Genomic DNA, 25127 nt, shown 5'->3' on the forward strand with positions numbered 1-25127 from the left:
TATCATTATGATTATCATATTTTATTTTGATATAGGTTTACCAATAGAAGTCCACTATAATTTTACCTTACATTTTATATGCATATATATATATATATGTGTGTATTGGGGATTACATTCTGTGTTATCTATAGATAACCACTAGAAAATCCTATTAGACCAGAAAACAAAATAAAATTAAAATTAAGCGAGTGTGGGGTGTTCTGATAATAATTGATGTATTGAGTCAAAAGAGCTGTTGATATATATATATTTAAAGAGAAATATAAAGGGTTCTACTATATCTATTAATGATAAAAAAATTGCATAGAATAATAATAAAAGCAAATAATTCTTCACTTTAGATATCTTACTCTGTAGCTGTCTTTTTTTTTATTAATACTCGAAACAAAAATCAATTAAAAATATAGCCCACACATTGTAAACATCGACCTGTGAGGTCTAGTTTAATAAACTAATGAAGTTTTGTGGCTATTAAAGCTAATTACAGTCAATCGGGACAGCTACCACTACCACTACTACTACTACTAATGAAAATGATAGTTAATTTATACCTAATTGAATCTCTTGCACATTGCTTTTGCTTCAAGTCAAAATGACAGAATAAAATGAATAATGTCAAGTGCAAAAAAAAGAAGAAAAATATATCTATATAGTTCACTTAATGAATTGTACATTATTCAATGTCGGCATAAAACTGACTTTATTTTTAAAAAAATGCATACACACATATATATATATATATTAAGAGAGAGAGGGAGAGAGAAATAGTTTCATAGAGCGCTCAGGGGATATGGGTTCATAACTGACAGCTATAGTCTTGTGGGGGTCTTTATAATTGACCATATCAATCTGTTATTTTGGGGTTAATCCATAACTTGATTTGCCCAAGAATTAAATTTTAGATATCAAATATATGACCTTTACTTTATAGAAATACTGGAGTTAGCTGGTACAAATGGTATTGTTTTTAAGAAAAACTAAATACCGAAAAGTAAAATGTAGGAGCACCATACTGGCTAAGAGAGAGAGAGAGAGAGAGAGAGAGAGAGCCAATGAGACCTATTAAATCTAATTCATTCATGCTACTATTGCAAAATCTTATGTGATCAAACTTGATAAAAGTGAATACAGGCAAAGCTCACATGCATGTTTTGGAATGACAGTGGAAACCCAATTGATCGCGCTTCATAATGCTTATCATAGTTGAAAGGAGAGATTGGAGAACTGAGAATTTAAAACCAAATATATATATATAATTATTATCAAATGAATTATATTGCAAAATGTATTAGCTGTGTACTGACTGTATTTCCTCTTTCTCTTTGGTTCTGTAATCAAGTACAAAAAAGAAAAATAACAATAGTAGAAAAAGAATTCATCGAAGAATGAGCCACACAAATTGATTTTTTTTCTCTTGGTAAAAAGGTACAATAGTACGGATCAGATACAAGAAAATAAAGAAAGAGAGACAAGGTTTCTCAAAAAGTAGGTTACGGTAAGACATGTAAGATATTATTTTTGTATATATATAGAAATGTATTCAGAAAGTAATATATTTGTGTTATCTTTGTATACGTTATTCGGCTGTGTCTCATGAATACAAGGCCGCGTAGCATTTAGAACCAGTCGATTTCAATGGTATTACGCATATGCTAATAATCCCAATCAATTATTCATCACTACACAAATGTATATATGCACTTGTTATTTGATCTTATTTCTTAGTAAAGCTAGTATATAGACACTTGATTGTCTTACGAGTTGGTTTATTCTATCCAGTATTTACAATCACTCGCTTGTAAACTGGTATTCTTCTTATACTATTATCCAAAGAGTCTATCCACAGTAACCATCCATTATTGACATTAGCATCATTTATTGTAATTTTACATCGCCATTTAAATATATATTCACAGACAGAATACAATTCGATTTCAGATTTTTTGAAAGGTGCACAGTGTGGTATATCAAATTGCTATTAACTAGCAAAATAAAAGTAATCAGTATCTTCACCATATATATATGGGTGTGTGTAAGTCAAGATAAAAAAGTATCGATTCATAGCTGAAATAGATAATAAGGGTTAGAGCTTAGCGTTCAAGACTAGCGTTAAAAAAGCAATCTCATATATATATATATGTATGTATGTATTTGAAACTAATAGTTTTATTTATTGAAACAAATTAGATGTATAAAAAAAAAGTAATTGGTGGAGTGATGACTTTTTTTATTTTTATATATAGACATTTTAGTCGGCGTAATAAAAGTACTTGGCTGTAAATATAAATTTAGTTAATCTGAGATAGAATTGTTTCTTGCTTTAAAAAAAGAAAAAAAAAGAAAAGCCATTAATGATGTGTGTGGATGGTAAAATAAAAGTAATAAAAATGAACTTTTAAGATTTCCGTTTTTGCACGCTCGTATATATATATATATAATAGATATATGCATATTCATATTCATGTTCATGTTCATATTCATATACGCATATACTTCTTCTATCCTCTCTATTCTCACTATACCTACTTTTTGTGGTACATTGAACTTGCTAGGATAACACAAATAAATAAATAAAAAATACAATAGAAAAAGAAGAGAGACAGATAGATAAAAGTAATTATCATTATTTGTGAGATTTTTATTTTTGTTACATTTATTTTTTCAGGTACACGTAGAACTCTAATAAATATATAAATATATCAGACTGAAGATAAATAATAAAACAAGGCATATTTAGTCAAAGAAGTAGAAAAAATATAAGAAGAGAAAGAGGGAGTAGGAGAAGATTGATCCCAATTAAAAGCCACCCTATTTTATATATATATACATATTATATTTAGTTAATGAGTATAGTGTATTTTATATATAATATAAATAATTTTTTTTTTAAAAAAAAGGGGAAATAAAAATTTAGTAATGTTATTTTTAATAGATTTCCTATACGCTTTTGACAAAAGACACAAGAAATAGAACAAAAGAATAAAGTCCCGGGATCTATTTTATAAAAAGAAAGTCTTTTGCTCACAAGAAAAATATATATATATATATAAAAGTAGAAGTCGAATTTAAAGAGGAGATAATTCTGTATCCAAAAAGGATAATTCTATTAATTTAATAGATAGATAAATATAAAGCTTGAAAGAACAAGGTACTTGGGGTATTACACAGTGATCTAAAGTGTTTTATAACATAAAGCAGCACATCGTCGCATAGCAAAATAATTATATAAAATAGAGTATACTCTAATGTAATGTAATATCATAAAGCAAGTAAGGAAGAAGTCTAAGGGATAAATATTGTAATAGTAAAGAATAATAATGAAAAATTGACTGTCACACACCAATCCTATACCATAGATACATACACTACTGCTTCGTTTCCTATACTGAATATGGAGCTGCACTATAGATCTTGGGATCTCTTGAAGTATTTATATATATATATGGAGGAGATATAAAGACATAGAGATAGACAAGTAAATATAAAAAGAGAGAAAGAGAGATAGTTGACTTGTAATTCACCAACTCAAAATTACTATAGACACACACACACACACACACACACATACGCACACGGTCCGAATAACCTTTGCGACACACACATATATTACTTCTTGTACTTCTTTCAGTCTTTTTCTTTTTTTTTTTTATATTGCGGATCATCCATCTTGGGTCAAAATCCCACCTAATTAAGTAAAGGAAAAAAAAAAGGGATCTAATATTCTACTTTTTTATTTTTGTTCTTCTTTGCCTCATTTTACTTCCTCTTCTTCTTCCTTTATTTTTCTTTACTTCTTTATACATATATTTATCCTGATTACCTATGCAATAGCAATGTCAACCGGATTGGCATTTCGTACCTTCACTATCCGTTGGGTTGTTCTGCTAGGTCTTGCATCTCTTTCTGTTAATGCCCTCACAGTCACCCACCCTTTTGCAAACACAAATATTGTCGCAGGCGAAGATACTCTGGTATCCTGGAGCGATGTGAATGCAGGAACAACCAGCGTCAATATCTACCTCAGCAAAGCCTCGGGTACATCCACCACTCTCATTTCCTCCACCCTTGCCACAAATGTCAACGCCACCAAGGGTTCGTCTACCGTAAAAGTCCCGACAAGTGTAGCATCAGGTTCATACTATATATTTGTCAGAAGCGCCAATGATATCACGGTTGGAGACACAGTTGGACCCATTACTCTCGCATCTTCTGTGGTCGTTGCACCTACACCCACACCCACAGCTTCAAAAGCCTCATCTGCCGTCGTCGTCACACCCACCAAAAGTCTCACAGCTTCTGGCGTCCTACCTTCCCTACAATCATCTGCCCCTATATCAGTATCATCAGCATCACCATTATCGAGCGCTGCGCCCAGCTCAGCCTCCAGTAGACCAGTATCATCTTTGATTTCTGCAGCCTCCGCCAGTTCTCGGGCTTCATCGGCGACAAGAACGTCTGCACAACCTACCTCATCCAGTACAGGCTCGCCTGCTGTAACTGGAGGAGGAGGAGGTCTCAGCTCTGGTCAGATTGGAGGAATTGCTGGTGGTGCCGCTGGTGGAGTTATTGTGGTATGGATCTATTTTTACTCTTTTTAATTTTTTTTTCTATTTCTTGAAACATTGCCTATAAACTCGAATGGTACCCTCTTATATATATATATATATATATATATATAACAACGTCTTTAATCTAATTTAATTTAATAATTTTTTTCTTAAAAAAAATACTAAAAATACTAATAACATTATCATTTATTACTATTTTTGAAACAAAATAATGCTATAGATCCTTGGCGCCATACTTTTGGTGAGACGATCAAAGAGGAAAAATGAGCCTGAACGAAATATCCAAAGAGCCTCCAACCTATTTAAAGATCCAAGCGGACACCACGGAACCGGAGGATTCGATGAAACTGATAATATCAAAGACGCACAACACCTCCATCATCAAAGCCAAATCCAAAACCAGAGCGGTGGTTACACAGATTACCGCCAGCCTCAATATCCGGCCTACGCAGAACCTAACAACAACTATGCCGACTATGGATACGGTGGAGACAATGGTGGCGGTTACTATCCTCCATCTGTACCGATCGGAAGGTTTGAAAACAGTGGATACCATCGGCAGAGTAATGTCGTGAGCCCTAGTCCTGGTCCCGGCCAGAACCAAGGCCAGAACCGAGGAATTCCATACTCTCCTCCAATGCAGACAATGCCAGCACCCATGCAAGAGTATAGTTCGAGTAGATACCAGTATACACCTCAACTGCAGTTCCAACCACAGTGGCAAGAACAGCAGAATTATTACGACTATCCAAACGACCCTACAGGAGGAATGAACGAAATGCCACCATCTCATAACCAACAAGGATTCTATTACCCTCAATACGACCAATACGACCCATACCTACAGCAGCAGCAACAACAACAGCCACCACTTCCACAGCATTCTGTAGTAAACCAACCAATGGCTATGCCAGGTTATGCACCTCAGCAACAACAATATCCTATTGATTCTAGATCTCCTGAACCTATTATTGTCTCCCAATCTCCTCCCCCACCCGGAGCCAATAGTAATATATCTGATGCAAGGCAGTCAAGGATGTCTTCTGATCAGAGAAATTCTTTTGACCAGAGAAATTCTTCTGAGCAGAGAACATCTATGCCCGAAGATCAAAGACGTGTAATGTCGCCAACACGAGCAGCACAGGACAGTTCTAAATTAGTTGTGTAAATATTAATCACACAAATCTCTCCTCCTTCTTATTACTATTATTCTTATTACTTCTTTTTCCTTCCTTTATCTTCCTTCCTCTTCTTCTTATAATATCTGTACTTATAAGTATATTTGCTGATTGTGTACAAAAAGAAAACAAAGCAAAATCAAGAGTAATATATATATATATAACATATACATTTATATAAAAAAATTGTATACATTTAATTTTGTTTTGTCTGCGTCTATCTTGTCTGTTTATATTTTGTATTTTTGCTTATATAAAGCACAATCATAATAATTATATTAATAATACTTTAATAACATATTTTCATTTTCGATTTTGTTTTGTTTCAATTATTTATACTCTTGTTTCGAGTGTTTTTACCATGACAGACATGATATCTCGATCAATATCAGTAAGGTCAATTTCAGGATGATCCATCTTGGCTGTCAACAAATTATTCTAAACGAGTAGAATAAATACATACAATTACATGCATTGAATTAATTATCATTTATCAGTGTTTTGGTTTAATATGCATATAAATGATCTATTCTATTGTACGTTTTATAGTTTAAACACTTTGGCTACCTTGCTTCTTCTTTTTTTTTTAAAGAAAAAAAAAACCAACAACTTACCAATTCATTTCTTAAGAATTTGATCAAAACTGCAGATCTGGCAAAGCATTTGAAGTAAATCCAATTATCCAACACAACCTGTCTTAATTTATGCTACAAAAAGAAATAGTGAATAAATGTACCTAAGCCAAAAATTCTCTTCCAACACCTCATCCCTTTTCTTCCTCCATTTTAGTTTATTTTATTTTGTTTTGTTTCTTACCTTGATCTCCATACGTGTGGCAAATAACATAATGGCTACCGAGTCCACCGAAGAAGCTTCCCACAAATAAACTTTATCGTTGCTCATGACAATCGTATTATAAACCAGGAATTCCGATTTGAGCTGCTTTTCGCGGCCAAACAGAGTTGAGGACGGATGTGTGTGCATTCCAAGCTTATCGGTCATAAATAGCCCCGTGTCGCGTGCACGGGCCGCTACTTTAGGGTACAAGCCTGCCACGATGGCTGCATTTACGACAGGAATCGAATCCGCATAGGTATTGTAGGCTGCCGGAATCTGGCATAGTTTGAAAGACTTCTTCAAGTCAAAATCCGACCCGGTGCTTTCGTCAAGAGGGTTGCTTGAGGTCTTTTTTGGGTCCACAAAGCCGATGCTGATCAATAGGCCAAGGTACTGTCTCTTCATGTCTTCGATCATCTCCAGGTTCTGCTGGCTAAGGAAGTGAGTGCTGCAGAACTCACGCATCTGGCGAATCCAACCAGGTTTTCCTTGAACCTGCAGTAGTTTTGCACGCCAAGCCTTGTACGCCATATAAATTGTCCAAAAGTCAGAATCAGCTACATGATTATTATTCATTATTATTAGTAATCATTGTGACAATAAGAGAGAAAAAAAGGTAATGCATATATACAGATATATAGTTTACCATGTTGGAAGCGCATCCGGGCAGTATCTGCTTCACTTTCCTTTCCAAAAGGACGCACAAACGGACTCTTGAAACTCAGGGAGGCCGCAATTGTAAGCACTGGATCCAAGCACTGGAAAATGGCACCAAATAGAATCATCTTTCCAACATGCACGTCAACAGGTAGATTTGAAAGATGAACGCCCAAAGGCGTCAGTGTTTCTACACCATCCACAGATAATGCTTGAACCTAGGAAATTACATATATATATATATATGTGTGTGTGTGTGTGTGTGTGTATGTGTGTAAGGAAGGGGAAGAAAGTATGGTATTAGATTGGAGGTGTTAGTGTGTGTGTGTGTATTAATATAAGCAAAACAGAAAGAAAGAATTACATCTTGCAGGGTTTGAACAGCGTTATCGATCATAGTCTTTGAAGGTGCATCAAGTGCCGAATCAAGCACATCACGAATAGAACCAAGCCCGCACACCTTGATTCTCAAACAGAGTTCTTCTAAAGGTAGCCTAAGGATCTCAGGGGTTTCATAATTTGCCATCTAAAATAAAACGATTAAATCGAATCAAATCAAATCAAATTGAACACAAAGATTGTATCATATGGTGTAAGATTAGATATATAGCATCATTAGTATACATAAGCACATAAATAATGTGTAATGCCAAAAAGGAATAAAAATAAACAATCTTACAAGCTCATATCTGTGCTGAGAAAACATGTGGAAACATATGCCTTCTTGAACACGACCTGCTCTTCCGCGTCTTTGGCGTGCATTTGCTTTGGCCACAAAGGTCTGTCGCAATCTGGTGATCTTTTTCTTTTCATCATAGCTAGACAAATCAAAATACCACAAGTATATATGTAAGCAAGTCGATTAAAGAATAATAGAAATACAGTAAATTTACAGCGACAGTTAATATAATGTGATGTAATGTAATGTAATGCAGCATAATATAAAAGGATTGTTGGGGGAGGTAAGAATAATACTAACTAGAGGTGGGATCAGAAGGTTATATATTTTTCTTTTCTTTTCTTGCCTTACTACTTTGGCCATGCCAGTGTCTACTACTACGGTTACATCACTGATGGTCACACCTGTTTCGGCAATATTTGTTGAGAGAACGATCTTTCGGATGCCATCAGGAGGGATGTCAAATGCACGCTCTTGGTGTTCCGAAGACAGGGCAGAGTGCAAGGCAATCAGCAAGAATTTCTGGGGATCTCCCAGCTGACTGTGACTTGAGACCAGATCGTACACCTTGCGGATTTCGGGCATACCGGGAAGGAAGACAAGAATTGCACCTGTACTAGGCACCTCGCTGTTACTATTCGCGTGAGATTCGATACAGATGTATTCTAGTAGCTCAACCATAATGTCATAGTTGATCTTGCTTTCGTCCATTCTACGCATCATCTTTGCTGTCTGTTTAGAGTATTTGATTTTTGGTTGTCCGAGTCTATCGCCCTCTGCTCCTGCTCCTTCATTTTCGGTTTCGGTTCCGTCTTCGATTTCGTTTGGATTCGAGATTACATTAAGCTTGGACTCGACGCGAGTAGGATCATATGGATCATCATCGTCTGAATCCTCGTACCATTCGATACGTACACGCTGAGAGTTTCCATGTTTTCCTGACACGGCTACACTTCCCTGATCTTTTATAATAGCAATACAATACAATGCAATAAAAGAAAAGAAAAGAAAAAAAGATGTTGTGTGTAAATTAGAGTGTGTGAATTAGAGTGTGATTTACTTGAAAAAAAAAGCAAATCTTTACCTTGTCGTACTCTTGTGCTTCGAAGAGCATAATGTGAATCTGCTTCCAATACATAACCTGAAACAAACAAACAAATAAGAATGGTCATGAGAATATGTGTTTTAGTACAACTTGTATTTTGTACCTTTTATATTTTGTATCTTACCTGTGGATTCAATTACATCTTCAAGATATCTTACATGAACAGGGAATGTTCTTCCTGGGACAGACACAACCGGACAATGACCAAAATAAGAAGAAAAACGATTGGCTTCAACAGTGGCACTCATCAGAATAACTCTAACAAAAAAAAGCGATCAATATACATAATAAGTAATTGAATATATATGTATTTACCTAAGGTCAGGGCGAGCGTGGCACAAACGGCGTAAGATGATTAGCAAGAAATCACTTTCGATGGTCCGCTCGTGTACTTCATCAACAATCACATGCGTAACGCCTTCAAGGTTCTTGTCACTTTCCAATCGACGTAATAAAATACCCTATTAAAAAGTAATACATAAATATATTATACAATTGATTCATTAATAAATTAATTACTTATTTGTATTAAGATAAAAAACAGAAACAGAAAATACAGCTATTCATTTATATATCTTTCCCTACCGTGGTGCAGAATACAAGCACGTTTTCAGGTGAGACTTTACTCTCCAAACGAATCTGGTAACCAACCATGGCTTCAGGAGTACCTGTTGCTCTTGGTCGATCACCCATTTCTACAGAAACACGGTGTGCGATGGACATTGCCGAAATTCTACGGGGCTAATAATATTACATTTTAAGATATATATATATATATATGTGTGTGTATGTATGTGAGTATGTAAGTATTTGTTTAGATCGATCAATTGAAATCAAATCAAATAAAATCAAATAAAGTAATCATAGTAATAATAGTAGCAGTAATAATGTCAATCTTCTTCTTTTCTGTTGCTATTACCTGTGTACAAACTACGGATCCAAAGCGTGTAAAGTCTTGAAGTAAACTTTCGGCAAGGAATTGAGGTACCTGAGTACTCTTGCCACTAAAGGAAGTAAAATTATGATAAGAAAGTAGTTTTGTGAAAAAAATATTTAATGCATTTATTTGCTATAGTAATCATTACACACCATCCAGTTTCACCTGAAATGATAATAACCTGGTTGTCTTGTACCAACTGAAGGATGTCTTCTCTATATGCAGCAATAGGCAATTCACTTCGTTTTCTCTAATAAACAGCAATATCAGTAACAGTATTATTAATATTAAAAAAAACAAAGAACCTTACTTTCATGTTGGCGTAGGCATTGGTCTTTAGGCGCTTCTCAAAAGAATGCTGGACTTTGCTAAATACACGACGTTTGGGAGAGGTATCTTTTGGGGTATAATTATCAGAGATGCTCTTGTCGATCTTTTCTTCACTCCCGACTGGCCCCTTTAGAATTATTTGATATTTATATTGAATTGGATGAGTAAAGAAGACACTAATACAGCTATTACTATTATTGTTGCTATGGCTATATCCAAGCTGGAATTTGTTTTTTTTTACTTACATTGGAAATAATATCCTTGTTATTTTGAGATTGATCCAAGAGATTTGTAAGAAAATCTAATCGTTTCTTGGCTGCTTCCAACTTTGGTTTCTCTTCTTCTAATCTCTAGATCAAGTTTGTTCGTTTGTTTGTTTTTTTTTTGGTTATCACATTTGATATCATTTAAGGATATCTATCTATATAATTATTGCTAATAAGCCAAAAAGGTCATTTGTACCTTTTCTTCTTTCCAGACTAACCATCTGTCCTTATAAGGAAGTGGCATTACTTGGAAAATAGAAGCTTCAGGGTCCAATTTGAATAACGCAGCAGTCTAAAGATATATAAAGCATAAAGTTCAACAAGTCAACAAAATTTTGTAATCAAAGAGATTTCAATTTATATATATAAAGCACTGGATAGTTAAACTTACGGCTACTAATTGCTCGGCTTCTTGCTTGTTAGATGCACCGAGTCCTGGTGGGAGTTCGAATTTTGTGGTCTCTCCAGATGATTTCTTTGGTGAGATGGTTACCGTTGAGCGCCAGAGACCTGCGCCTTCTGTTTTAGAAGAGTACGATTGTTTTCCGAAAGAGAGTTTTTTCTCATAGTCATGGAGTAGATCCTTTGGCATCTTTCCTTTCCATTTTGGACAACTTAGATCTAAGATTTCCCATTTGACAGAGGTTGTTACGGCTGATGGACCAGGACTGGCGTTTTCCATGTTTTCCATGTCTTCCATCATTCCACCAAACATAGTATCATCATCATAATCGTCATCATTGTCATTATGGTCGTCATTAATATTTTTACTATTGTCATCCTTCAAGGATGTTTCTTTATCCAAGTCTTTTGTGGATTCAGGAACACTGGTTGGTTCGACTGTAGGTTCGTTTGGTTTGTGTGCTTTTTTCATATGATCGATAAACAATTCGTTTGCCTTTTGCTTGTCGAATTCCCAATCGGTTTCAAGGTGTTTGAGAGACTGTTGGATATTTGAGATCTTTCGTTTGATGTTCTGGATTTCGTACTCGGACAGCTCTTGTTGCTGTTCGTCCGAGGACCTTTTGTTGTTGCCTTTTTTCTTTTTTGATTTCTTGTCAGGGATTTGTTTTTCAAGACTGGATAGCTCGACCATCAATGTGGCGTATTTCTCATTGATCGATTGTTCCTCTTCCTAAATAAAGATTTATGTGTAAATATGAGCAAAATTTGCAAGTAGATGTATTGGTAGCAATCTCTATATCTAGTTTTTATTGTGTGTACTTTCCCATGCTTTTTGTGCTGCTTCTAATATACGTGCTCTGTAGTCATTGTCAAGGGCTGCCTTTGGGTTTTGCTTCGGTTTTGTAACATGTTCTGGGTTGGATTCAACCTGACGTATTGATTCGGTCGATTCGGTTGATTTGGTTGAATCGGATGACTTTTTTTTTTGTATATATATATATTTATAGACCCATACACACACACAGAGAGAGAGAAAAAGATATATGTGATTTATTTAGGTTACAAGATAAGAATAGACTAATAGTGTTGTTATGGTGTTTGTTGTCTTTTATTATTGTTATTACTGTTTGAATTGTGTACCTCTTTTGTCTTTCGATAGCCAACAGAAATGGCAGTATCTTGTTCATTAAAGTACTTGTCAAAGAATCCGAGTGGCATACGTTCATAAGGTACATTGACACACAACTACAGCATAGTATATCATAATATGATATTGTATGATGATTGTTGGTCATTATTATTAAGAATATTCAGTCAAATTAAAACCGATAATATATTATCTTTATAGATAATTTGTTTCTAATATTTCACAACTCATCTTTATGCGCACAAACATACAGAAAATTATGTGTGTGATTTGATTGTAATATGTATTATTGAGTTTGATGCTGTAATGTATATAAAATTTACCCAATCCAGATGCTCTTCAATGGTCAATGCGAAAGTTGCTTCAAATGATCGTTCAATGTCAGTCACATCAAAGCTCAGCTTTTGTAGGACACGATACAAGACATCCAATTGTCCAATCATTTTTGCATCGTTCGGATGAGATCCGCAACGACCAAATGTAGCTATCAAAATTGACAAATCTGATTAATAATCCAAGAGCTTATGCATACATACAAACGAATATATCCTTAATTATATATATATATATATATATATATATGTTGATGGTGGTGGTAGTATTGCATAATAATAATAATAATAATAATAAAAAGAAACCTTTGTCGCGTTGACTTGTCTTTAATAATTCATGTTCAATGGTTGCTGGGATTCCGAAACCAAAGTTCTGTTCGAATGGTTCTTGATCTGCAACTGAGATGCGATCGAGGATTCTGAGTGCCTTTCGTTCGTTGAGATTAGAATCGATCAGTTGGTTTGTTGGATCGTGATGAGGCTGAGGATCTAATGATTCTGGTGGTTCTGTTTTTGGTGGTTCTTCTCGTTTTTGCTGTTCTGGTTCAGGTTCTGGTTCTGGTTGATTGACATTCTTTTCTGGAATTGTCTTTTTGGAAGGTGCTGACACTGTAGCGAACCCTCTGTTGGAGACTATTTTTTTACTCTTTTTTGCCATTCTAGTAATAACAATAGTATTATTATTATTTCTAAAAAAAAATTCAATTCAAATATATAATATAATTCAATAGATTCGATGCAATTCAATTTAATGATAATAAAATTGTTTAAATTATTACAGCCAATTTAGCATTATTTTTATTGGCTGTTGTGATATTGAAACGTCACTCTTTTTCTCTTTTTCTCTCTGTCTTTTATTTTATTTTCTGTAGTGTAAATCTATTCATTTCTCCACATAATTTATATATATCTGATTGATTGATTGATGAGTATTTTAGCCTTATGCAATTTAGGCCTAACTTGTATATAGTGTGTACGTAAGGTGTGTGCGTGTTTATGAATATAAATATGTACATAAAGTGTATGATGTGTGTTGATATTCGATTATGATTGGTTTATTGAAAAAAAAAAGCATGTACATAATATAAATATATAAACATATATAAAAAAGGGGAAAAAGATATATTGGATGAGGCTTTATTGGTTTATGTAAATCGAGTCATGATTTGTACTTTTTTTACTCATCCCCTTATTTCTCTAATTGTTATAATTCACACTAAGAAAAAAAAAAGAAAAAGATAAATCTATAACTTTGGGGGGAGGGGGGGATATTTTTATTTATATTGTAAATCTTTTATACTGTACATCAAAAATAAAATAAAAAATAAAAATCTTTATAGGATTTCGCATGTGTTCCCTTTTTATGACGTCCAAAGATTAAAATAAGATGCCAAACAAGAGACTAAATTTTTTATTTTTTTGTATAAAATTTTGATCCGGAATATAAACTTTTTCTTTTGTTTTTTTTTTTTATATAAATTGTAATTTATTTTTTTGCTTCTTTTCCTTTCTTTCTCTCTTTTATCTTTATCTTATATTTCTATATTATACATAGCTACATTTTATAAATATATTCTTTTTTTAATCAATTCATTAATACAATTTTAACCATGGTTTCTAATAATGTCGGCAAAGGTCCTATCTACGTCACTGGTGCTGATGGCCAGAAAGGAAGTGCAATTGTCAACCAACTGCTGGAACTTCCCAAGAAGTACAAACATATTGTCAACTACCCAATCTATGCCGCCGTACCGACCAGTAGCACAGCCCACGCACAATCCCTGGAAAAGAATGGTGCAACCGTGATTGCGGTCAATCTATTGGACCATCAGGCTACCGTCAGAGCACTCCAAGGCGTGGCCAAATTGTGTCTTGTTGTGGACCCACTCAGCACTCGATTGACTCGCGACAATATCTTTGACTATGCCAAGAGATACATCGACTGTGCCATCGAGGCAAATGTCAACCACATCGTCTTTCTCTCTCCATTCTCGCCTCTTCTAGTATCTCCCCCAACATCTCCTCAGCCCCAGACCACTATTCAAGACGATCCCACAAACCTATTCCGGACCCAATTTGGAATGATCGAAACCTACCTGCGTTCTCGCTTCACCAATGGCCGTGGTATCACCGTCCTCTATTATCCAGGCCTACTCCACCAACATCTGGTCGTCTTTGGAAACTACATCCGCAAACACAACGCATTCCCTCTGCCCAGCACCCTGTTGGAGAACACTGTCGAATCCTCAAATCTTCTGGACATCGCACGTGCCACGGCCACCGTTCTCTACTCCCCAACCTCTCGGTTTGCCAACAACGACTACAGAATCACAGGCCCCCAACTGCTCACTCTGCAGGAAGTCAGTGCCCGTGTGCTCAGCGGTCTCAAAAAGGACCACACGATTGACGGCATGGATGTCCAGAATCTGACCAATGTCCTACGTGAGAGTGTAGGCAACGACGAACATGTCCAGTTTCTGATGGAGATGTGGGGTCTGCAGCGCAAATTGGGCGGACGTCGGTTTGAAGTCACCCGTGATCTTGAAGCCTTGACGGGACAGAGTGGAAAGACTCTCAACGAATTCTTTGAGGATCAACACGTCATTGATTCCTTTATGGCACCTACCCAACCATTCCTCCTTGCTGCCCAAAACATCTAAAAAAAGAAAAAGTAGTTATACTTTAAACATCCCTTTTATTCATTCATTCATTCATTCATTCTCTCTTTTATATATATATATATATTATATAATGTACATAAACATAACATATTAAATAAACAACTTTGCAAATTTCAATAAATAAATAAATCAATTTTATTTGACTATATATACATATACAAATGATTCAAATTATAATAATGATCGATTAACATGTACGTGTCCGAGTATTGACCAATGATTGGATCCCCCTTTTTTGTAGATAACCTTTTTAACTTTTATTATTTTATTTTATTTATATTATTCAAGAAATTCCCAGAAGTTTCAGTGTTTGTTGGACGGTAAAATACGGGAATAATTTTTATTTTATTTTTTTGATAAAAAAAAAGTTCAATTTTTTTGTTCAGTAACACATTAAATAGAAATTCTGGTTGACAGACTTTGTTGAGAACCAATAATATTCTTGGCTTTTTTTTATTTTTATTATATATTTCTATAGTGATAACATATGTCTATATTAGAAAGAGAAACGAAATGGTACAACATGATGAAATAAATTCAACTGATACAAGTAAATTATTTTGTACATTCATAAAGGTATACAAACATGTGTACATAACTTATAGTTCAATTTTCTTGTTGAATTTCTTAAAAGTTGTAAAAAAAGAAAAAGAAAAAGAAAGCTATATTGACTGATAACAAAAAAAAACAACTGTCACTAGTACATTTGTACACAAGCACAAGCACAAGCACAAGCACAAGCACAAGCACAAGCACAAGCACAACTAACCCCATACATATCTGCATACATTCCTGCATGAATATACACATTCAAGAAAAATTATTCTAGAAGCTGTCATTATTACTATTTCTATTCTATAGCAAAAATTGACTTGACAATCTAAAAAAAAAAACAGAGGAGAAGAAGAGGGTTGAAAGGAGGGAAGAGTATAGGGGGGATAACCCTTTATGTAAATATATGTTTTGTCTAAAAGATCATTTAGAAGAAGAAAATGCAAATAGCATCATCTACCACATCAATCATTCTTTATTTTATATTTTATTTACAAAGCATTCAGCCACCTCCTTTTCTGTCTCATTACACCCTATTGAACCCCAAATAGAAATTTATTATTATCATTAAATACAAACCGTTGCCTTGACAACATTTAGTTATTTAAACTATTAGCTCTCTGTCTCTATGGTAAACATGTATTGTGACGGCCATTGAATACTCTTCCTTAACATTTAGTACAAATGCTAGAGATAATACATATGTGTGTACCAGCCAATGTATATTTAATTACCACAATAATTATAAACCTAACTTTTATATATACATATAGTTCTTTTAATTACACCTGCCACTTGATTGCCTACCAAAGAAAGAAAAGGAAGAAAAAAAAGGGAAACCTGATAACATTAGTAGTATAAAAAAATGCTAAAAAGACATAAAGGAACAGTAAAAGAAGGAAAGAAACGTCATATATATAGTTTAAAAAGATCATTTCAACCTTAACATACATAGCAGATGTAACTCCAAGGCTTGTTATTTAAAATCACCATCATTGTTATGTTTAATTTATTGGTTATAATGGCTTACTATCTTGCTTTTGGTTTTCATATTCATTTTTTGTTTAATTCACTTGAAATACATCTTTAAGCAGAAACTTGTTTGGCTAAATTACCACTCTCGATCAACTATTAGAAACCGTACTTATTTTGATATCTAATTAATATTAATATATATTTTGTAGTCAATAAAAAAAAAGAATGCATATTACTGAAATATTATAATTGGACATACAAAGCTAAAGGGTGTTTCTATTTTTATTATTATCGATTTGGTTGCATGCTTGTGCTTATTTATTTATTTAGTTATTAAAATAGATAAATAACAATATTAAAGCATAAACATAGAAGCAGCAGAAGCAGAAGAATCAGCAGAATCAGCACCAGTTATCAGCAGCAACAACAACAACAGCAACAGCAACAGCAATAGTAAAATACATACAGAGATACATAGATATGAAAAAAAAACTACGTCATCGGAGTTAAATGTAAAATGATGCCTCGGCTGTGTAACCCTCAAAGATGCGATCGCTGATTCACGTGACGTCTAGATCCTATTTGTTTCAATTTTTTATATATACAAGTAAGATGTATGTATAAATATATGAAATTTAAAAATTGTGCTTGTTAGATCTGAGTGGATAGGTATGAGCTACTTTAGCAGCTTAACTTTGTTGGTTTAAATGCACCTGTTAATAAGAGTCAGTTAAATGCCCTTATTCCCTTACCTGACTCTATCTATTATATACATATACATATATTATATATATCTTTTATCTTTTCTTTTCTTTTATAGTTGTGTATATACTTGATGTTTTATATTTTTAAAAAATAATATACAACTACACCTATAGACAGATAGACAGATAGAAAGGTATATAAGAAAGAACAACTCTTCATCTCTAGTAATCTCTGACGCGCAAAATTCTGCCGACTCTGTTACATTTGCAGAATAAGACAAAAAAAAACAAGTCTTCTGACATTAGACCCCATTGCTGATTACTACAAAACCACAATTGCTTTTCTTTACTTTGAACCCTTTTGTTTATATATTTATTTTATTTTATTTGTTTCTTATATCTTTCACTTTCTCTTGCTTTCTTTTGTTCCATTGCTTCATTACTTTGTTGTCATTCAACTACACCTTTCTCTTTTTTTTTATACATATCGATCTTGATTACCTCTTGTGCAATTAGATGATCGAACCTCTTGTACTTTATGGCCAAGCAGCCAACTTGTTTGAGGGTGGAAGTATAAAGGTAATATCCTATACATATAAATGTTCAAGGCAATTAATTCATTTTAAAATAATACTAATAATAATAATAATGTAGGAAGCATATTCTGCATTCTTGTCCGTTATCGAAACATCTACTCAAACACTACACTGCGTCAAATTTACTCCTCATAGTGTGTGATCATTCATTCAATAGACTTCACGTCTTTTAATTATAATACTAACAAACATTCTTGTAGTGCCAGTATCTAAACCAAGTGGATATATACAGTCCCTATCATTGATTCGGTCAAGCTTGGCCAGAATTGAAGAAATCACTCTAGGTCGACCTATCTCTCTACCTAGATCTCCTCAATCGTCCATATTCTCCACATCTGAATCAATGTCAGACGATCTGTCCCCAACGGACTCTGAACGACTTCCTCCAGCAGTTCCACCAAAGCCAATCGACATGCAGCACAAACCCTCAATTCCACCAAAACCAATAACAATCCTCGGCATATCAACCTCTACCTCAACCGTAGCCTCGGTATCAACCGCAACATCCACAGCATCTCCCCCACTCTCTCCAACCACAAGACCTGTCTCATCCTTGTCTTCCGGTCGCAGTCGAACACGAGGAAACTCCGTCAGTTTTGCTGCACCCGGTTGGATTTCTGGTCAAAAGGATCACGACACTCCACCATTACCTCCACCACGACGACCTCAACCAATAAACAACTCTAACTCTAACTCTAATCCTAATCCTAATCATAATCCTAATTCTGAATCGACGTTACTCTTGTCAGATATGGAAATCATCCGAACTGCATTATTAGATGTCCATCGAAACAATCGTCTAAACGCACCAAATCTAGACATCCTCACAGACTCGGTCGTCGATCCAACAATCCTCGTACCAGCCCGCACAGACTCTGGAGACAGCATGGCCCTACCATCTACAGAATCTCCTCTAGAATCGGTTCCCAGAATACCAGCCCTGCCTCTCTTAATCACCCACACGATTCTCCAACTCCAAATAGACCACTCAACCATCTCAGACAACCACCCAAACAACACTCAAGACATGATTACAAAAGTACGTAATCTTTACATGAGTGCAGCAACTATTCCCGATCTTATGCAGTTCAATCCCCACATGGTGGCTTACCAACTCACCCTCATCGATTCCGCCATCTTCCGTGCCATTCCCCAAACCGCCCTACTGTCTCATTCTCCAAAGTCACCCCATCCATGCATAGTTGCCTCCACAGATTTCTTTAATTACTTTACCCGCGCAATCGAACACTCGATTCTCTTACCACAAGAGGCCTCTAGGCGCGCAGAGCTGGTCAACCGCTGGATCAAGATCGCATCCTACTGTCTCAAACTCTTGAACTTCCAGACCCTCAAGGCAATCGTGTCTGCCCTTCACTCGCCGCCCGTCAGCAGGCTGCGACGCACCTGGGAGTGCATTCCAAAGAAAAGAATGCAAAGGCTGGACTTTCTGCACCAGCTCATGTCAGAAGCCAATAATTACGAAGCCTACAGACAGCGCCACATGAACCTCAACCAACACCAGTACCAACACCAAGCTCATGCTCAGGCTAATTGCAATAACAATTGTAACATTAGCAACAGAAAACCAGTTGTTCCATTTCTGGGTATCTTTCTGCATGACATTACGTACCTATTGGCTGCAACAAAAGGCGCAACCCAGGACCCTCGGATCCAAAGCCTGTTGGCTATCTTTCAGGACTTTCTGGCCTTGCCCGCCTACTCACAACGTCCGCCACCAGCTTACGTCAAGACCAGCAAGAAATATTCTTTCCGGCCCGGATCATTTACAAACGCATTCTATAACCGCTCACATTCATCATCATCAACAACAACCACAACAGCAGCATCATTAGCATCAACAGCATCAACAGCACTATCATTTAACAAAAACCAACACAACGATACCAACAACAACAATAACAACAACATTAATAACAGTAGTAACTGGGGATTTGTGGATGATGATCTAGGAAAAGAACAACAGGTGATTACACAGTACATCTTGATGCGGTCTTGGGTGACCCAGCCGATTATAGACGAACTCAGTCAATTACGCGAACCACCAAAGAATCCACGCCCAATGCAACATCAGCAAAACTCTTCTTACTCAAGTCATCATAGATCCAGCAGCCAATCGAGTGCATCGAATGGTATTCTTGGAGCTGGCCACTCTTTGTTTTCCTTGAACAGCAACCACAGCAATAACAACAACAATAATGGTAACATCCCTGTCAGGCTCACACCAACCACCAGCACACAGTCGGCAGATGATGATTGCGGCCGCAAGAGTAGTGGATATGGGTTCTGGCCATTCCATCGCAAGAGTAGTGATCTTCGTCACAACGAGACCTCTGCTGAAATGTGGAGTGAGGACGATGAGTTTGATGATGATGAATTGGAAGACGAGCAAACTGATCTCGTCAAAGTACAGTCAAGTATTAGTATGAGCCAGTCTATCAAACGAATGTCAGGACATTCACGTAGTTTCTCTCTTCCTTCTGTAAGAACCAATATTCTGCCAAAATAGAAATATATATGTATCTATATCTATATGGATATACCGTATAGACATACATATTTATATACATGTACATGTACACACCAACACCAACACCAACACCTCGTATATATACACACACACTCATACTCTCTCGCACTTTCACGCAAAAATAAATAAATAAATAAATAATCAACACAATACAATTATCTACATCTTTAGCAATGGGCAACAACATATTGTTCTATCTATACATATCTAATTTTTTAAAGTAAAATATTCTGGTAGTATCTTTCGAAGCACACCTACAGATAAAGATAATCAAGATTAATAACTTCTTTTCTTTGATTTCCTTTCGTTGTAGCTCTCTATCTCTTTATATATCTCTAAATTCACTATAGCAACAACAATAATATATATATATAAAGTTCAATTTACCGTCAAGAATGAAACTCGTTAATCCCCATATTTCTGTCTCTGACTCGATGGGTTGCGGTAAATGAAATACGGTATACTTGTGCGAAGTATCTCTAAACTGTCTCAATTCTCGAACAGAAGGCCGCAAGAGATATTCAAGGGGAAGACAGAATGCTTTTGCGACTTCCTCGGGATTATAATCCAAAAGGGCCGCATTGACGGGTTTTCGAACATAGCCCACAAAGGGGTGCACGCGTAGTGAACCCGACTGATTGGGAAGGCAGGAGAATTGTCCGAGGATATCAATGTCATGAGGACTGATTCCAATTTCCTCCATCGTCTCACGTAATGCTGTCTCTTGAACCGATGCATCAACAGGATCTAATCGATTGTAAATCATTTATATAATGTAAGATTAGCCTTTCTTCCTTCCTTCTTTGGCTTTTGTTTGGGAGTAAAGAAAAAACAAAAAGTAAATCATCTCTAGTATAGTTTTCTGACTTGCCTTGTTTACCACCTGGAAAACTAACATTATGTTGATTATTAGTACAAAAAAGAAAGAAAAGAAACAGTTGAATTTAACTTTATCATCATCACATGTATTACCTTACTTCTCCTTTGTGTGTTCTCATTTCTAGGTTGCGTACTGTAAAGAGAACACTGGGTTGGTTGTGCTCATTGTGACAAAGTGGGACCAAGACAGCAGCATTCTTGGCATCTGGTTTATACTTTAGACGATATGTAGGACAGTTGAGTAACCGACGACTGAATAAAGAGAGGGTCTGTGTATTTAAGGCAAAAGGTGTACGCGACATTGATTTTATGTATATAATATATATATATATATAAATGTATATAAATGTATATTTATGGATATTTATGGATATGTGGATATAATAGCTATATAGATAATATGTTTATGACTACTGTTGTTATTACAGTGAGAACGGTAATTTTTGTCACTTTGAGAAAATTAAATGTCCATAATCAAATAAATAAATAAATAATTAAATATCACTCCCAAAAATAATTGTCCCCAAAAAACAAATACATTTGTCCCAATAGGTTAAAGGTGCTCTTCACGACCTCAGACCTTACACAAAGATACATGATATATATATATATATATATAGTAATTATGTAACATAAAATTTCCAAAATGATAAGAAATCTTGTACGTCTGTTATATTTGTATGTGGAAAGGTGGAACGATAAGTACTTTGAGACTCTTTTTTATTGTGTTTATTAAAAGTTCAAGTCAAATCGAATTGTCTTAATAAAAGTTATTTTATCTATGATATTTATATTTATTGAGATATATCCAGTCACCCTGGATATGAGTCATCGTAACGGCTTTGCGATAATAGTTTAAGTACTTCTTGAAGATGATCCAATGATGGATCTGACACATTGCTCTTATGTTTCAGATAGGACTTCATATTGGATAATCATTTATAACGACCTCTTTGACAGGTACTTCTGTCTGGGTTCGTATATGATATCGGATATTAAAGTATCCCAAATACAACAACGTCTCAAAGGTGAAAATACACCTTCAACAGAAAGTAAGATGAGAAATAACGTCCCATATACACCATATTAAACAGCCATATTTACATAGCTACTTTCCATAAAAATAATAGTTATGTTAATATGTTATTCTATTCCTTTACTTCCACTTTATTGCCTTTTACAGTACAAATATATATATAATGAGCTATAGAACTGGTTGGATTCCTTCAATCGTGCAAGCTGGTAATGATATGATCCCACCAATTGCAGTTGTTGTCATTTGGATATCGACCATTAACTCGAACTTCCGTTAAAATTGACGGGTAATCCCAAGAGAAAAAAAAACATTGTAGATCCATATTAACATGTCAACTTTTTGAAAGTGCATATTGGGTCTATAAGTGAATAAATAATCGTTTGCAAAATGATAAATGTTCTTTTAAAGGAATTTGTTTGCTCTTCTGAGTCACTTGTCAATTGGGGAATTGAAGGGCAAGCGTTAGACAGGGATTGTGAAAATTTTTCTTCAACTCCTCTTTTTCCAAAAACAGTGTCAATAAGGTGGTTGGAGTTCATTGTTGCTTTGTTTTGTTTTAATCAAAATATTGGAAAATAAAGCAATAAATAATACAAAAGAATGCACACATCATGATGGGATTTTAGAGATCAAGTACTCCAGAGTATCTTGAGTAACATACAGCTCCAGAATTGTTTTGTGTAAGGTCTGAGGTCGTGAAGAGCACCTCTAAAACAAATTGTTTTAATTTAAGACGAATATTCGTAACACTTCCGTTGTATTGCCTTGAGTGTTTCCTGTAGTCCCTAGGATGACAGTGGTTGTAGTGATATCACACTTTACAAAGAGTTTATCTGAAGCAGAGTTGTATGAACCAAATGCCATGTCCACGGAAGAAGCTTTCATCAAAAAGACGAAGTATTGTTGTGGTTGATTCCTTTCCAGGCGATTTCCTTACATATCCGATAATTTTACACCCCTTGCTTATGAGATCGTGTAATCTGGCTTGATATGTTGCGCTAACATTTAGGGCTTATCTAGCCATTGATTCTATAGTAAAAAAGAGAGAGAGAGAGAGAAAAAAAACATTAAAATCAAAGGTATGGAAGTATCAATTTTATTGATTAGTATAATATACCTCGATGTATGCTTTTTAGAACCCAAAGGGAGCGGTATATTATCTTGGTTTTGGAGACATCGTTTTCTTTTTTTTTTGGAATTTTGCAGGTTTGATCAACAAGCGTTAAACCTGACTTGGCTGCGCTGTACCATGTGGAAAATGATCTCGATCTTTTCTCGTCAGATAGATCAATAATCACAGCAGATTCTGAGTAAATCTGCTTCATTGACATTTGCTTTTGTTCGTAAATGCCAATGTCCACCGGCTGGTGTGATCTATATACTTTGTTCAGGTATTGAATGTTATCTCTGGTTATCTAGTAAAGTCGTTAAACTAATGCATAACAAAGCACTCTTCTTTATCACTTACCTGGAATAATTTGTTCTTGAAGATTTGTTGATTTTTTGGGAAATCATATTTGTATCGATGGTAGTAGGATAGAAAACCATTTACTTTTAGCTTAGGTTGGAGCATGGGCTTACTGGGGTCATCTGTATAGCAAATCTCCAACCCGTTAAGTTTTTCAAAGTTTTCATTTGTAAATTCTTAGTTAAAAGACAGTGCATATAGTGTGTTTTTGTGTTATTGATATTTAAAAAGAAAAGGCTGACCCAGGTTGGTCCACATAAAAATATATGACTGGCTGTAATTTGGCATACCAGTGACTTGAAGGTTGAGGTTAGTTTTATGTTGTTAAGCCTAAGCATACCAATTCTTTTTTTTTTTGGAGGGAAGCAAAGTACCTTGATAATATAGTAAATTCAAAAACCGGGCCAGCAAATGTAAAATTTGTACTCCGCAACTTATATCTTCTTGAGTTCTTATTCTTTCGCGATAGTTTTAATACACTCTAGGACATCTGTTAAAGAGCTACAACATACTATGCTAGTATAGATATATATATAGTATTAATAAAAAGTTATATGAAAAAAGTGGAAATTTTCAGTGGCCCGGTTTTTTAGGTAAAGGTATCTTTTTTTATTTTTCATTAATAAGATACCCTTTCTTCAAAATGCATTTATGCACTCTGCTTTGCATGGATTCAATTAGATTCTTGCACATCTCCTCTGGGATACTATCCCACTCATTCTGGAAACGGGACCACAATTCCCTCATTGAGCTGGCTGGCTCTTCATATTGGTAGAGTTTGCCCTTTGTGTACGCCCAAAGGTTTTCGATGGGATTAAGGTCAGGCGAAAACGGTGGGAAATCAATGACCTCAATCCCCTCTGCCTTCAACCACTTTCTGGTATTGGCTGCAGTGTGTGACCAGGCGTTATCATGCAAAAACATGATATCGGACTTGATGAGATTCTGCTTCTTCAAGGTCTTCAGTAAGCCCTGCTCCAAAACTGTTACGTATTTTGGGCTTGTCATGGTTTCATTGATCTTGAGAAGCTCTCCGTGACCTCTGGACGAAAAGCATCCCCAAATCATAACGTGTCCTCCAGCATGAACAGGGGAAGTCTTACCCTTATATTTTTTAATTGCCGACTTCTTCAACTTCCACCTCCATCTCTTTCCATCCGAGCCAAAGCGATTCACCTTACATTCGTCTGAGAAGACAACACACTTCCAGTCCTCCACGGTGAAGTTGATATAGTTCCTTGCGA

At 35.3% G+C, this 25127-nt stretch overlaps 6 protein-coding genes across 6 annotated transcripts; 3 read left to right on the forward strand and 3 right to left on the reverse strand.

Moving 5' to 3' along the window:
* Positions 1-3836: 3836 nt before the first annotated feature.
* Positions 3837-5739, forward strand: PHYBLDRAFT_70611 (hypothetical protein; the record flags this gene model as incomplete). Its single annotated transcript, XM_018442305.1, has 2 exons — positions 3837-4010; positions 4792-5739. 2 exons carry the CDS (start codon positions 3837-3839, stop codon positions 5737-5739), a joined length of 1122 nt encoding a protein of 373 aa, XP_018288509.1.
* A 219-nt stretch (positions 5740-5958) lies between these two features.
* Positions 5959-13102, reverse strand: PHYBLDRAFT_79871 (hypothetical protein; the record flags this gene model as incomplete). The annotated part of the gene is made up of 21 exons (XM_018443518.1): positions 5959-6187; positions 6364-6456; positions 6566-7143; positions 7233-7461; positions 7608-7769; positions 7923-8048; positions 8274-8884; positions 9007-9063; positions 9152-9285; positions 9343-9488; positions 9613-9768; positions 9947-10031; positions 10117-10214; positions 10275-10421; positions 10540-10644; positions 10757-10852; positions 10952-11695; positions 11873-11941; positions 12106-12210; positions 12436-12596; positions 12751-13102. 21 exons carry the CDS (start codon positions 13100-13102, stop codon positions 6083-6085), a joined length of 4359 nt encoding a protein of 1452 aa, XP_018288510.1. The 3' UTR covers positions 5959-6082.
* Positions 13103-13999: 897 nt separating this feature from the next.
* On the forward strand, positions 14000-15272 carry PHYBLDRAFT_159534 (hypothetical protein). The gene has a single exon (XM_018434005.1). The coding sequence runs from the start codon at positions 14055-14057 to the stop codon at positions 15102-15104; it is 1050 nt and encodes a 349-aa protein (XP_018288511.1). The 5' UTR covers positions 14000-14054; the 3' UTR covers positions 15105-15272.
* A 3734-nt stretch (positions 15273-19006) lies between these two features.
* Positions 19007-19405, forward strand: PHYBLDRAFT_115246 (hypothetical protein; the record flags this gene model as incomplete). The annotated part of the gene is made up of 1 exon (XM_018428448.1): positions 19007-19405. A coding segment is annotated over one exon (399 nt), but the record flags the coding sequence as incomplete, so codon positions are not given.
* A 1226-nt stretch (positions 19406-20631) lies between these two features.
* Positions 20632-21681, reverse strand: PHYBLDRAFT_135145 (hypothetical protein; the record flags this gene model as incomplete). Its single annotated transcript, XM_018429701.1, has 4 exons — positions 20632-20754; positions 20888-21247; positions 21372-21391; positions 21473-21681. The coding sequence occupies 4 exons, from the start codon at positions 21679-21681 to the stop codon at positions 20708-20710; spliced, it is 636 nt and encodes a 211-aa protein (XP_018288513.1). The 3' UTR covers positions 20632-20707.
* A 1343-nt stretch (positions 21682-23024) lies between these two features.
* PHYBLDRAFT_148389 (hypothetical protein) lies at positions 23025-24171 on the reverse strand (the record flags this gene model as incomplete). The annotated part of the gene is made up of 5 exons (XM_018432077.1): positions 23025-23123; positions 23238-23347; positions 23533-23830; positions 23884-24059; positions 24126-24171. 5 exons carry the CDS (start codon positions 24169-24171, stop codon positions 23025-23027), a joined length of 729 nt encoding a protein of 242 aa, XP_018288514.1.
* Positions 24172-25127: the final 956 nt, after the last annotated feature.

Source organism: Phycomyces blakesleeanus, assembly GCF_001638985.1.
Source record: "Phycomyces blakesleeanus NRRL 1555(-) unplaced genomic scaffold PHYBLscaffold_18, whole genome shotgun sequence".
In the NCBI taxonomy this organism is placed as follows: Eukaryota; Fungi; Mucoromycota; class Mucoromycetes; order Mucorales; family Phycomycetaceae; genus Phycomyces; species Phycomyces blakesleeanus.

Excerpts from the sequence above, each read along its gene's own strand:
- PHYBLDRAFT_159534 (XM_018434005.1), top strand. The coding sequence starts at position 14,055 with ATGGTTTCTAATAATGTCGGCAAAGGTCCTATCTACGTCACTGGTGCT.